This window comes from Antennarius striatus, chromosome 8 (assembly GCF_040054535.1).
Source record: "Antennarius striatus isolate MH-2024 chromosome 8, ASM4005453v1, whole genome shotgun sequence".
In the NCBI taxonomy this organism is placed as follows: domain Eukaryota; kingdom Metazoa; phylum Chordata; class Actinopteri; order Lophiiformes; family Antennariidae; genus Antennarius; species Antennarius striatus.
Window position 1 is genome coordinate 1,206,750 of NC_090783.1, and position 14,685 is coordinate 1,221,434.

The window sequence follows — 14,685 nt, forward strand, 5'->3', positions numbered from 1 at the left end:
CCGGATCAACAGAACCTGGTTTAACAGAACACAGATCAACAGAACCTGGTTCAACAGAACCCAGGGGGTTCGAGTGCAACTCCAGTTCAAGTCGGATTGTTCACAAGGTTGACGCCCCCCAGGGGAGACACACCCACCCACGTCCTGGGATACTGTGGAATTTTGCACGACCGTTAAAATGAACAGTTTTAACAAAAGTATCTCAATAAAGTCCAGATTTGTTTATTCACTGCTGACGCGTCAGGATTCATGTTCCTGTTAGTTTTGCTGCGTCGGCACGTTTCTGTGGACCCGTTCCTCTGGACCCGGTCTGGTTTTTCTTTCTCACCCCCCCACATCCCCTTCTTATTGGATACGGGCCCATTGGCAGTCGCAGCCCCCAGATGTTCTGTAATTACTGTATATTCATCATTACCGACCCCCCGGGTCTGGATGGGGCTGGAGAATCCATTTGTAAGGATAAAGGATTTAAATAAAGTTTTGTCTGTTTGATCTGATGAATAAAGTTTTGTCTGTTTGATCTGATCAGGTGTTCCTGGAGTGAAAACAGGAAATCAATTTGGACCTGGGGCGACCCGGTGGCGAGGGAGGGGGGCAGGTCTGACTTGACTCTCCCAAGCCAGGGTGATGGATGTGGAGCGGGGGGGGGGGTGGTAGGGTAGGAGGGGGAGGTACAGGGGATGATCACAGGAGTGTGTGGGGGGGGGGGGGGGACGCTGGGGGGGGCATCATGGGAAAGTAAGGCAGACTGTTGATGGTTTTTCATGAAGGAGTCGGCTTGAGGCGTGTGTGTGTGTGTGTGTGTGTGTGTGTGTGTGTGTGTGTGTGTGTGTGTGTGTGTGTGTGTTTGTGTGTGTGTGTGTGTGTGTGTGTGTGTGTGTGTGTGTGTGTGTGTGTGTGTGTGTGTGTGTGTGTGTGTGTCTGTGTGTGTGTGTGTGTGTGTGTGTGTGTGTGTGTGTGTGTGTGTGTGTGTGTGTGTGTGTGTGTGTGTGTGCAGCAGAGGGAGGGGGAGACAGAGGGAGAGGACTTCTCTCCTCGTTCTTCTCACACCAGCAGCTGTTCTTCCTCCTGCGCGGCGGTGAAGCCCCATCAGGTAAGAACGGCGACGTGACGTGACGTGACGTGACGTGACGTGACAACGGTTTTCCGTCAGAACTAATGAACCCCCCCGGCGGTGCGTTCACGTGTCAGCGGAGACGCGGAGGATTCAACTTCTGCTCAAGCCGCCAACTCAGCAGCAGCTGCAGTGTTTTTAGTGTGTGTGTGTGTGTGTGTGTGTGTGTGTGTGTGTGTACAACAGTCGGATGCTGTACACGTGGCTTTTTAAACGTTTTCACGATTTTGCGGGTTTGTTCATTCATCAGGCTGCGGGTCGATCTTCTGGATGGGGGCTGGGGGGGGTCCCGCTGAGGTGGGGGTCCGCTAGAATTCAGAGGGCTGCAGGTTGGTGACGTCACTGCGCGTTATGTTTGTTTAGTCGTTTGGTTGAGTTGTGGGGGCTTTGACTTCTTTGACCTCTGATTGGTTGAGTTGTGGGGGCTTTGTCTTCTGGTTGGTTGCCATGGCGAGGGGCTTTCAGACAATAATGGTTCCTCCTTTCCGTGGGCGAAAAGGATGGAGACGGAGCGCCAGTGCTTTCACCTTCTACTCGTCTACCTCTGCTCCATCCATCACCTCCAATCCGTCGCCGTGGAGAACAGAATGAAACCAGCATCCAGCATCTCCACCACACGGTTTCCTTGGTAACCGACATTCTTCGCGCGGATCTGAGACAGTTTGACCAAACTTTTTGTTTTTTTGAAAAAAAAACATAATTTCAGTAATTGTGAGTTTTCCTCTTCCTGCGTCAGCCTCTGTTTAGAAACCCTGGTCTTGGTTTGCTGCTTTAAACTCTTGCGGTTGGATTATTTCTGAACACGGTTGGTCTTCCTGCCACATGAAGCAGTTCCTGAGCTGAACCCGGGCGGTTCTGCTCAGGACGTTCCACCCAAACCTCCAGCGGACCTTCACGACTCCGGGAAAAAAACGCTTTAAAATTAGTTTTGCTGAAACTCTTTGAACCGGTTGAACTCCAGGTGGAGGGGCCCCTGGGTGTCAGAGTTCCTGGGGCCCCCCTTTTTGAGACCAGCAATCCCAGAACCACATGCCTCCATGTTTACCAGGAGTTAGTCTGGGTCGAATCATCAAACGTGTTCATGTCGAGTTTTTTCCCAACCGTCTGCAGGAGTTATGGGATTTTCTGGATCCCGGGTCCGGATCAGGGAACCAGTTCCTGGTAGAGCCTACATTTCCCAACATTCCCAGTTGGAGAACATGATTCCTAGTTGTTCGAACTCCTCTGACAAAACGTGTCGGCCGCATTCCATTCCAATCTTTTGACACATGCGTCTGTGTATGTTTTTATCTGCGTTTCTTTCCGTCTCGCACGTTGACGGGATAACGCTCCGACTCGGAGTTGTTTTCACGATGACGCGCTGACGCTCGGCCAACTGGAAGGAAAATCGACGCCAAAAGAACAATTAATCCCAGAAACGCCTGCGCCTGCCAAAGACGTGTTGCAAGCGTTGCAGGAGAGTTCAGAACACGCCATCGGATCCGGATCTCGTGATCCGGATTCATCGAAACCCGTTACGTTTTCATGTTTGCAGATCCATTAAAGTCCACTTCCTGTTTCATTCCCCTCCCAGGTGCTGACAGCCATGTTGGCGGCGTGCGTGCGGCTCCTGTTGCTCCTCCCCCTGGTCTGCTGCGTCCCCTCCCCCTCCAGACCCTCCAGGTACTGCCGGCGGTGCTGCGACCACGTGGAGCCCCCGTCGGCCCAGTATCACGTTCCCGAGGTCCGCACCGTCATCAACATGACCATCCTCAAAGGTACCCCAGCCTCGTCTGGAGGACGGGACACTTTTATTTTGGCGGGGCTTCCTGTTTATTTCGCACTTCCTCAGTTTGTCTTGTGATTGTGTGACATCTGAAGTCTGTTTGGTTTATTTATGTGGCTCCAGAGAATATGTTTTGAGAAAAACAAAAGACTAAATAGAAGAATGTAAAGTTTAAATAAAGTTTAAAATTCTTCCTGCTTAGAGATTTTTTATTACAATAAAATCCTGGGTTATTTTTGTGACCTCCATGTTTGTTTGTGTTGATTTAATCTGTTTCCTGCGTGTTCAGGAAAAGCAAAAGAAACAAATACAAAGTAGTTCATCTATTTATTCAGGAACGTCATGTGAACAAACATTACGTACATATTAAAGTACAGTAACGTCTGTGTTTACGCTGCTGGTCCCTTAGAGATAAAATAACTGATAAAGAAGCCACACCCATTTCTGATCTAAGCCCCACCCACACAGAATCTATGGAAACTGATAACTTACTCACTCTTTCCTGGTGTTTGCTATTACTGTCCAGTTGTGCTGATGTAATCTGATTACTTGTGCATGTGCATTCCAAAAGTAACCCAAAAAAAAAAATTGCCTTTATCCTGCCTTTACTTCCCCGGTACGCTAGGAGTTAACCTGGAGAACGAGCTTTTCTGTTGTCGTATGTTTTATTTTGTAAGGCTTTGTTTGAACCCAAAGGAAGCAAAAATATTACAAGCGAATGAAAAATATCCCAGAACCGCAAACCCCCGTCCCATCTGGAGGGGGATTTAGAGAACATGTGGGGCTGATGTCGGCACCCGACCACAGATGCTGAGTCCGCTTCATCTGCCGGTTCTTTTGATAGCCGAACGAGTCGAGTCTGTCCTGACCCAGAATCAACCCCGAAAACCAGTCCGACCGCCAAATCGGTTGACAAAGACTGTCCCGTTTCACATTGAAGAACTTTTGTAGAGGAGGGGAACAAAGGCTGCAGGACGGGGCGTCTTTGAGTTTGGTCCATAAAATAACCGCAGGGGAAAAGAGAAACTGCTGAGTCTCTGGTTTCTCTAGTGTACAAGACAAAAAATGTAAGAACATTCCAGCTGTGCAGAGGAGGAGGAGGAGGCCTGCAGCTCCCCCAAACGAGCCTTTAATGGTGCACAAAACGTGGAGACGCACAAATACGTAGGACATTTGTCGCACACCTATGCACAAAGACAAATCTGCCCTTTCCTGCCCGTGCACAAGGAAATTGCATCGTACAAGACCGTCCGTCTTTCTGGGTTGGTGCAACTTCCTGATAGTTGGAGGAGATTAGGAGTTCTGGTTGTGTTTGAACTTGTGTCCACATCCAAATAAAAAAAAAGTTCACTCCTACCTTTGTTTCTTCTTCTTGCACAACCAGGGGATAAAGGAGACAAAGGTGATAAAGGTACACCAGGCAAACCCGGTCCAGAGGGATCTCCCGGGTTCCGAGGACCCATGGGACCCAAAGGCAGCAAAGGCCAGGCCGGCGCCCCAGGAGATCCCTGCAAGATCCCCCACTCTTCGTTCTCGGTGGGACGTCGCAAGGCTCTGCACAGCGTGGACTACTACCAGGCGCTGGTGTTCGACACGGTGTTCGTCAACATCCACGACCACTTCAACATGTTCAAGGGGAAGTTCTACTGCTACGTGCCGGGGATCTACTTCTTCAACATCAACATCCACACCTGGAACTTCAAGGAGACCTACCTGCACCTGATGCACAACGACAAGGAGCAGGTGATCCTGTACGCCCAGCCCAGCGAGAGGTCCATCATGCAGAGCCAGAGCGTCATGTTCGACCTGGCGCTGAACGACGAGGTCTGGGTCCGGCTCTACAAGAGGGAGAGGGAGAACGCCGTCTACAGCGACGACGTGGATGTTTACATCACCTTCAACGGATACCTGGTAGCGCCGAGCGTCAAGTGAAAACGGAAACAAGTCGCACAATCTCTGGGTCGGATTATTATCTTTTTGTTTTTTTTGCCGTGGATACTGCTTAACGGGAACTAAATTGAGGACAATACAAAATTGGTGCTTATTATATATTCCTTTCGGGAGAGGAGTGTCTTTTCTTGAAAAGGAACTCCCAAAAAACAAGTTAGATCACGAGGGGCAATCTGAAAAGCGAAATGAAGCAAAGCACATCAGTGGGAAGAAGGGTAACTTCTGGACAGTATGGTGTTGTGGGGGTTTGTTTGGCCCTGGACGCTCACGGGTTCCCTCATCAATCGTTGCCCAACAAGTGACCAGTCTGCCCAACAATCGTTGCCCAATAAGATACCGCCTTGTCATCGCCCAACCAGCGTCCCCTGCAAAGTCAGTACGATCCCAGGAAAACGTTTCATCTCCTACTTCTGTGCTTCACTTCTCAGGCAGCACCTTTCAGGGACTTTAAAGTTGCATTGCTTACCAGGGGTTCTAGATCTGTGTAGTCTCTGTTGGCGGTTCTGCAATGGGAATGGAACGCTCCTGTTCCCACTGACAGACTGCTCATACCTTCAACAGATACTTCCTGTGTACCTGTAGGAAGTACACTCAGCTTCAAAGGGTTGGTTCACCCAAAGTCCTAAAACACACCTACCCCCCGTTGTTGTCCATCGATGTTGTTAGTGGTAAGCGGGTATGTTGAAGAGTTGGGGCTCAAACTGGCCCAAACCGGGCCGGGATGAGATCTTGCAACTTCTGACGTCCTCTCAGAAACCGTTTGTTTGTCGATAGAACTTCATCCTGCCTTCGTTTTAGTACAATTAGCTCAGATGTTTCCAAAATTTGGTAATGTTAGAGATGTCGTGGGTCGATGTTCTATCCAGATTTGGGCCAAAACGTAACGGGGCTACGATCGGGAAATACAACGGATCCCAGTAGTATTTGCATAACCCGCTAACAAACAAACAAAGAGGAACGGACAATTGTAGTTAGGAAGACTTTCGTGGGCCGACCCTCTGAAGATAAGCGAACCCCAACATATCAGGATGAAAATCGATGGTGCTTCATCGCTAACTACGAGCATTCGGTTACCGCATGTTCCCGTAGAGACTTCAAACTGCAGAGCGGTTCCTGTAAATAGTTGTATTATAACTCTTTATAGCCTAAATCTGGATTGTGTATGTGTGTCTGTGTTTGTAAACAAAGCTTCCTTTGCTAACCCCGCCCCTCTTTTTTTTTCTTTCTGTATCGCCTAGCAACAAAAAGACACCTGATTCCGAAAAAAATTAAACACTTTCAGAATCTCTTGTGGAAACTGAATCCTGTAAAATCAATGACGATTTTCAAAAGCGCATCGTAACTTTTCCGCGCCGCGGAGACGTTCATCGTCTGGATTAGACATCAAAGCCGGTCGGGTTTCCAAACCAACACAAATAAAACAGGCCAGTAAAAAGTCTGATGGTCTCCGGGCCGGGACGGCTCTGCCTGCCAGCTCCATCTGTTTGGACATATCTCCCCCATTAGCTGTAAGGCCGTCCTGGGGAGGCGTGTCAGGGTTGGGGGGGGGGTAGACAGCGTTGTAAATACTTTAAGCCTCGAGGGCAGATCTGAAAGCTGTTGGGAAACGTGAACATTTACCTGGAACGTCGGTCAGAGCGGCTCCAGAGAAAACATCAAACCCCGTTAGGACAGTTAAACTGCTCGACGTTCCTGGAATTTGTTTTTTTAGTTAGGACCCCCCCTCACCCCCCAGGTATGAATGGATGTTCATGTAGATGGAAGAAAAAGATGTTATTTAAAAGAATAAAACTAATAAAAATGACCAAAATGTCAAAAGACGTCCTTCCAGTTTGAGTTTGAGTTATGCCGTCTTGAGTTACATCCCACCCACTCGTAACCATGGAAACAAAATCAGAATTCACCACATCAGGACTCGACTGATGTTTCATTAACGAGAAACATAAAGACGAAAAAAATCCAAACTTAATTTGAATAATTTGTTTTAGTTGTGAACCTTTGATCACAGATGCGCTCCCTTCATTATCCAATCAGACGTGAATGAGGGGCGGGGCTTCTTTCCTCATTGGTTGTTTTTGTTTGTGTCTAATAAACTTCATCTTCAGACAGTAAATAGTATTTTTTAAGCTTTATTCGATCAAAAGCGATGCTCTAAAGATCGTCGGGTGGATCCGTAGAATCCGATGTGAACCGACAGTAACCGACAGTAACTGACAGTAACTGACAGTAACTGATGGTAACCGACAAATCTGCAGACCTTCAGATTGCGACGGATCGTTAACCACATGAGGAAGTGATGGTGGTACAGGACGGGTCCACAAAACACAGGATGTCGCTGTGGGATCATGGGAGATTTAGCGTTTAGCACGATTCCTCCAGAGACCTGGAACTGACCTTTGGCTCCTTGAAGGCGAATCGGGACTCAAGTTCAACCCGTTTTGTTAGGTCAAGGCTGCTAAAAAACCAGCGATGAAGAGAGACGTGACCTGAAACAAACCGTCGATGTCAGACGTCGTAAAATACGTTCGTTCTCTCTGATCCCAGACTTACAGGCTAATAACGTCGCTGTAAAGCAGCGCCGGACGAGGTTTACAGAGCGACGTCGCTACGGCGAGGCCTTTAGCATCCCAGCGCCGCTCTCGCTGCGGGGTGATGTCACTGATGAAGATGAGGAGAGGAGGCTGTGATCGATGTTATTGGACGGTGAAGACAGGTTTGGCGAACGGGTTTATTTCGGTTTGGGAGTGCTAAGGCTGAGCTAGCGGCTAACAGCTGCTGTCAGGGAGCAGCCAGCGAAGCGGCGCTCCCTTAATTACAACCACATGACCTGTGGCCGCGCTCATCCGTCACAGGGAGACAGCGCTGGGGGGGTCGGGGGATCATGGTACAGGATAATAACTGGAACTACACTCGTCCCCCCCGGCGGTTGTTGTTCTACGTCTGACAGGAAGCGAGCTCCTCCTGATTTAAAGGGACGGTTCTAAACGCGTGTTGCACTGTTTGTTACACTAAAAAAAATTAACCTCATTCTAACACTGTAAAAAAAAAAAGGACTGAATGAGTTAAAACTTTTTGGGAAAACTTTTTAAAAATTCTTTACAGTTGGACATGATGAACGCTGGACGGTCAGGCTGCAGGCTAACGCCGCTAACGGCGCTAACTTCCTGTCGCGCTGAACCCTGATTGGAAGCTGCTTCACACACAATCAATCAACGACACGTTTGAACAGAAGTGAGAACGAGTTTATCCGTCAATAACAGGAACCTTCAGATGTTTTAACCCTTTCTAGCCCCAACGGGCGCTGGTGGCGGCGGCTGATGAGTCTGCTGAGACAAGTCCAAATGTAGGGGTAAATAAAAAGAACATCAGCTGGGGGGCGCTCTTGGGGGGGGGGGCACACACTGCGGAGAAGCAGTAATTCAACCACTTCCTGTTTAGATGTTTAAATGCAGGTTTTGCTACTTTCTGGGTCACATGATCCACCTGAAAGCCAATCACCTTCAGCTCCGCCTCCACAACCACAACCTCGGGTCAGCCGGTCCGTCCCCCCCTGGTACCGCAGTCTGGAGCTGGACGACCACAAGTCCAGATGTCCTGATGGGGACTTCAGACACACACACACACACACACACACACACACACACACACACACACACTCAAAATAACGCGCTGTGTTGCTCCAGTTCTTTTAGCTGCAAATGACAGAGTAGACAGTCTAACCCCACCCGCGCGCACACACACACACACACACACACACACACACACACACACACACACACACACACACACACACACACACACCGGGACGATGCCCACTGCGGTGCTGCCCTCTGGTGGCAGGAGGCGCAAACTACACAAAGACGCACACACAGGGCTCAAATTTTTAAAATTAATTTATTATATGTCCTCGTGAAAGAACTGATGACTTCCTGTTGCCATGGTTACATACACCCGTTCATGGAGAACCAATCAGCTCGTTTTCAATTAAATTAGAAATTTACACTCTTTTTCTTTGTGACCCTGCAGAGGAGAAAAACACCTTTCTTAAAGGACATTCTCTTTTTTGCCTTTTCTTTTCTTTTCCCCTGGGAGGGGGGAAGCCCCCCCCCCCCGCTGCTCCCTCTTCCTCCTCCTCCTCTTCCTCCTTCATTCTCTTTTATTTGGATGAGCGGATGTCGAGGCGAGGGAACACCTGATTACACTGGCACAATGATGAACACGGGCAAAAGGGCACACACACTCAGTACGCTACGACACACACACACACACACACACACACACACACACACTCACACACACACACACATGCTTAGAGACCGCCCAACTTTCCAAAATAAAAGCACAAAAATAATAATAATAATAATAAGAACCCGGAGACAATTTGAAAACCAACAATGATATAAAAAATAAACCTATGCAACCAAATACAATCATCATCAGTGCATGAGGACAGAGGAAGGATTCAGGTTGTGTGTTTTGTACAACGTTGTGTGGTAGAAGGAACCGGTGTGTAGAAAAATAAAAATCAAGACATATTTCTCTTACTTTAGTCTGAAATGAAGTCAAAAACGTGTGAAAACGAAGGACGTGTGCATAACTGGTTAACTGGGAGCAGGCGGCGCTCGGGCAGCCTCCGTGTGGTTTGACGGTTGGATGGATGGATGGATGGATGGATGGATGGATGGATGGATTCACCGAGAGCAGAATCCAGCCGATCGGAACGGAAGGATTCATCAATCTGGACACGTTTTTTTGTTGTTTTTTCATTCAAATATTTGCATAAAATTCTAATTTGGAGCTCAGATTGAATTCTAAGCTGAACCTTCTGATACGTTTGGACTCAGTGAAGCCGAACGACAGCAGAGATGAACTGAAACACAACCTGGCAACAACAATAAACATCTAGAAGAAGAAAAAGTAAAAAAGAAAAGAAGAAGAAGGAGGAGGAAACCCTGTTTCAGGCCCGTCATTAAAGCTGCAGCTTTAATAAACAACAAAAACAAGATAAGGTGCTCAAATTAAAAAAAACCTTTTGTTTGTTTGTTGTGTTGACATCTTTGTCGATTTGAAAAGAATATAAACAATCATCAGTGGAACAAAAAAAATAAATAAATAAAAAAAAACCCCAGCTCATCAGCGCCCCCTGGCGGTCAGACGCCAGATAACTGGAGAAAAACATGAGGACAGAATGGTTGTTTTATTTTGAATTCCTGCTGTATGCTGGGTTCCAATCCGCTCACACAACGGCGAGCCTTCATGGAGGTCACATGACAACAAACGCACAAACAGTCGCCTGAGTGTTCGACCAGCAGTGGACACGACCACAAAATGAAACAACAAAGGCTGCACTGTGTGTGTGTGCGTGTGTGTGTGTGTGTGTGTGTGTGTGTGTGTGTGTGGGTGTGTGTGTGTGTGTGTGTGTGTGTGTGTGTGTGGGGGTGAGCGCAAACACGTTTGGAACCAAAAGGGAAAACGCACAAATGCAAAAACGACTCATAAACGGAGTGGTTACGTAAAGTGGGTGATGATGTCATCAAAACAACAAAAACAATCAGTAAACAACAGCAACCGTTAGCGCCGCCGGTGCTAACGGCTAACCGGAGGGGCGTGAGCAGAAGTCGCCTAAAAAAGACATGAAATACCGAGCTGCCAACCGGAGGAAGTTCCAAAAATAAAAGGAAAAAAATGTCAAAAAAACAAAAAAGTTAAATAGAAAAACAGAAAAGACTCAATAAAAGTTAAAAACGTAAAATAACGGAAAGTCGTGGAAAACGAGTGCAAAACCAACGAAAAACGAGTGGACAAAGAAACCACGCCCTCTTTTCTCCTCTGCATCTGATTGGAGGGAATTCAACACGCCCTCCTTCCCTTAAATGCCACCCCGTCTCTGGGTCACCTCAGGTCGGGGTCGCCTCACGATACAGTAGATAGACAAAAGTATGTGGACACCTGAGAGGGGGTCCTTTCAGGAAGTCATTGGAGCTTCAGATTCTTCCCTGGGGGGTTCAAACCTCTCCTATGGCGTCCCACGTCAGCTGACAAATGGAACTGTCCCTTTAATTCTCACTAACGCCCACGTTTTTCCTGTGTATTGACCTCCACCAATCACAGGGTCACGCTGTCAGTCACATGACGCCATCGCACCTGACGCGCGGCCAGGCGTCCATCTGTCTCTGGCGTTTCCCGTTTGATCCGCCGCGTCAGAACATATGGACGAGAGGACCGGGTTAGTCCCGCCCCCTTCTCTGCTCCGCCCTCACACCCCCCCCCCGCCCCCCGTGTTTACGAACGCCAGACATCTTTAACTGTCTCAAATCGTCGTTAAAGTCGTCGCTCACCACCGCCGCACCGGTTTGACCCCCTCCCACGCGGCGCACAGCGGGCCGCGTTCCATTTCTATACGAGTGTTTTCACTGAACCTGATTTGCTCATTCAGAGCCATTAAACAGGGTGTGGACCAATCAGACGTGGAGACGCTTCCTGTTTGCTTCAACGGCTCATTTAACGCCCGGTCAGGGCGAAGGTGGCGACGACGGCCTGCTGTCAGGACGCAGAATTCCTTTGGATTGTTCTGGAGTTAGGGGGGGAGGGGGGGTCCAGACGTGGGTAGTTTCTGAACATTCCAGACCCATGAAGGAGCCCCGGATAGAAATACAACTGAAAGGACCCTCTATCACCCCCCCGCCCCCCCGCCCACATCCGGACAGCCTCGAATGTTTCTAGGAAAAGATCAATGGGTGGAAACCAGAGCGCTGGAGGGAGGGGGGGCGGAACCACAAGGGCCAGTCAGCCCACAACAGATGGGGGGGGGGGGCTGCAGACACATCTGTGCAAGACACACACACACACACACACACACACACACACTTGGGCTTAGCGTTGGCGATGTCATCTCGTCTTAAAGGACGCCTCCGCCAGACGATGATGTCACAGTGATGTCATCGCTACGCTCGTACCCCACAGAGAGAAGAAATTTATCAGTTAAGGTTACCCCGGGTGACTTGCAACATGTTGCATCGTGGGAAACCCTCTCAAAGTATCTGGACCCGTGCTCCAGCGTTGTTTTATAATTCACGGCGTCCCTGAACTGCTCGACTTCGCAGGTGTCTACCCTTCGTAAAGATGGCACTAAAGCCGTCTCCTAGCAACAAAGACGCTAGTCTGAAGCGCCACGTCCGATCACATGACTGCTCCGTATCTTTGGCGACGCGTTTGGGTGTCCTGTGATTGATGTATGGGCGCCAAAAAAACCAACAAAGAAAAACGGCGCTGCTGGGTCGTGTGTGTGTGTGTGTGTGTGTGTGTGTGTGTGTGTGTGTGTGACGAACACACAACCCGAGGAACAAATAGACACCCAAACGGAGTAAAAACCGGCGATGGACAGAAACAGGATGATTGACAGGAGTGTTTAACCGACGCCTCCTCAGGTCGGCGCCGCCCTCCTGCGAGAGCTGCAGCTCCTCACCTCTGGTGACCCCGCCCACTCGTGTTAACAACACCTCTCTCTCTCTCCTCTCGTTTCTGTTCGAACATACTTTTGTTTCCACGGAAACAAAGTCGTCTCAGATGGCCGACGGAGGGACGATCGTTCCCCTGGTGGTCTGGATCCTTCTCACCGGACGGACAATAACACCGTTCCTCCCGTCATCAGCAGACCATGATTTATTCAGAGCCGTCCCCATAGCGCCGGTGTGATGGGGGGGGGGCACACGATGCCGTGGGAAGAGGTGCCTCCCCTTCTTTTCTCATCACCGTTCTCTTCCTGTTCCTTCCTGCCTCGGTATTCTCATCTCGCCGTCTTTCTCCTCCCTCTCCCTCGCTCGCTCCACCCCCCCCCCCCCAAGATGATTCCTGTCGATCTTTTATCAACCTCGCAACATGGAACAGACCCCCCTCCCCCAGGTGGATGAAGTCCGTCACTCTTTTCAGGTACTGCGATGGGTTTGAAGACTATTTTTTACGACTTTATACTGATGATGATCAACTGTTTGTGGAAGGAGGTCAACAAACAAGACAGGAAGACATGGGATGGCGTCTGAAACGGGAACGCCCCCTCTGTACAACGTTAGCCAATGCAGACGAACAAATAACCATCCGTCACTTCTGATTCGTCGGCTCCATGGGTTCCTAGCGGCGCTCAAACGTCCCTTCCTTTACCTCCTCTTCGCTCTCAGCAGACATACTGGAGGGGCGACATGGGCGGGGTGACAGAAAGAGATAGCTTGGCTCCGCCCCCCAAAAAGGGAAGCAATGAGGAAATCTATGATTGGTTTATCCAGTGGTTGCATCCATTTAACAATCTTTTTTAAATCGATAACTGCTGTGATTTAGTGTTCCCTTTTTAACCCCAAAATAATGATTAGTAAGATATTTCTGATCCCTGCAATGTCAGTGCCCCCTGGTGGAGATACATGGAGCATCACACCAATGAGAAATGGAGTTCATCAGTTCAGTTCCGTCCCCCAAAAGCTCAGTGCTAGGCCTTGCTCAGGCCTGTCTCGTTATTTCACGTTTCCTCCCCTGGCAGGACTCCTAACCCTCGCTCAGTCTGGACTCTTTGTTGTAAGGGTTCTCCAGAAGGTAGCGATACCTGTCGAAGTGCTCCAGCATGTACTTGGGGGCGTACATGTGCTCTTTAGGGTCCGCGAGGGGGTATTCCTGCAGAGAGCCATCGAACCAGCCTCCGGTCTTGATCAGATCGCGGATGTAGTTGAGGTCACGCTTGTCCTCGTAGTCGCCCCACCTCGGGAAGTCTCCGTTCTGCGCCGACACCAGCTTGAAGTAGATCCCCTCGGGCGTGAAGCACCAGGAGCAGTGCCACCCGGCAAAGTGGAAGGGGCTGCCGATGGACCACTGCACCAGGATGTGCCCTGTGTCGTTCTCGTACTTACGGAAACCCGACATGGTGTAGTATTCTCGGCGGCGGAGTTTGATACCGTCGCCATCGTAGACGGCGCGGAGCATCCCCAAAGTGCAGCCGGATATGACCTCTAGGGAGCCGAACTGCTTCCAGAAAAATCCATACAGAGACTGGATGTAGGGAGAGAAGAGCACAAACCAGAATTAGAACCAGTTATTTTGAACAATTCCTGGTGTTGGGGTACCAAGGCTACCTTGCGCATGTGGATGGCGAAAGGTTCCGTCCAGCCGTCAAACAGCTTGAGAAAAACGAGACCCTCACGAGCTGGGATTTCGTCCGCGTCATTGATGACGAAGACATCGTCCGATCTCCCGCCGACCACCCTGGACATGCCGTTGTGTGTCAGGAAGGTACGCAGGTAGTCATCGGCAATCCAGCCGTCCTGGCGACCACCATCCGGGAAGTGGTCGAGGAACACGTACAGGATCTTGTGGCGTATGTAGTCATACGTACCGTTGAGGAGGAGCCGCAGGAAACTGGAAATAACAGATAAACCACAGCTTTTAGTGGAAACTTGAGTCCTGGGTTTATTAACGCAATGTAAGTCTTGCATTGAGGAAATAGGACCTGAATTTAGATCCAAATCCAAAATCTGGGGAGTAGTTGTGCATCCAACCAGACTTACAATAACAACAATTCACTTTTTCTTTGTTTAAAACATGATAACAAAAGACGACCTGGTAAACCTGCCAAAAGGCAGTTCCTCGGTTTGAAGTGTTTCTGGATATTTGCCAATGAGGAAGTTTCCATGCTTTCCAACAAACTTAGAATAGCTTTTAAATTCCATTTGAATACAGAGAGTTATTTGGTATAAGCCTTTATCAGACAAGGGTGTGGATTTGCATTATAAAAATAGACGTGTGTCAACAATCTCTTTTTGATCTAAATTGCTGGTGCATAAGCCATCAAATTCAACTGTGTCAACTTTCTGTCTGA

At 49.0% G+C, this 14,685-nt stretch overlaps 2 protein-coding genes across 6 annotated transcripts in view; one reads left to right on the plus strand and one right to left on the minus strand.

Moving 5' to 3' along the window:
- Positions 1-950: 950 nt before the first annotated feature.
- c1qtnf6b (C1q and TNF related 6b) lies at positions 951-6,936 on the plus strand. 2 transcript variants are annotated; one of them, XM_068322258.1, is made up of 3 exons: positions 951-1,093; positions 2,688-2,871; positions 4,264-6,936. In XM_068322258.1, exons 2-3 carry the CDS (start codon positions 2,700-2,702, stop codon positions 4,809-4,811), a joined length of 720 nt encoding a protein of 239 aa, XP_068178359.1. In that variant the 5' UTR covers positions 951-1,093; positions 2,688-2,699; the 3' UTR covers positions 4,812-6,936. The 2 variants fall into 2 exon arrangements, with proteins under 2 accessions (XP_068178359.1, XP_068178360.1); XM_068322259.1 differs by lacking the exon at positions 951-1,093 and having other exon boundaries at positions 1,124-2,871.
- A 1,768-nt stretch (positions 6,937-8,704) lies between these two features.
- mgat3b (beta-1,4-mannosyl-glycoprotein 4-beta-N-acetylglucosaminyltransferase b) overlaps positions 8,705-14,685 on the minus strand; it is a 28,996-nt gene continuing 23,015 nt past the window's right edge. For all 4 annotated transcript variants that reach the window (XM_068321013.1, XM_068321015.1, XM_068321014.1 and 1 more), the window contains 2 exons: positions 13,943-14,225; positions 8,705-13,859 (listed from right to left, as the gene is read on the minus strand). In XM_068321013.1, coding sequence (XP_068177114.1) covers positions 13,362-13,859; positions 13,943-14,225 — 781 coding nt within the window. In that variant the 3' untranslated portion in view covers positions 8,705-13,361. The remainder of the gene's footprint in view (positions 13,860-13,942; positions 14,226-14,685) is intronic.

Excerpts from the sequence above, each read along its gene's own strand:
- c1qtnf6b (XM_068322258.1), top strand. The coding sequence starts at position 2,700 with ATGTTGGCGGCGTGCGTGCGGCTCCTGTTGCTCCTCCCCCTGGTCTGC. Across the intron at positions 2,872-4,263 it reads CAACATGACCATCCTCAAAG|GGGATAAAGGAGACAAAGGT; the intron begins GTACCCCAGCCT and ends TTGCACAACCAG.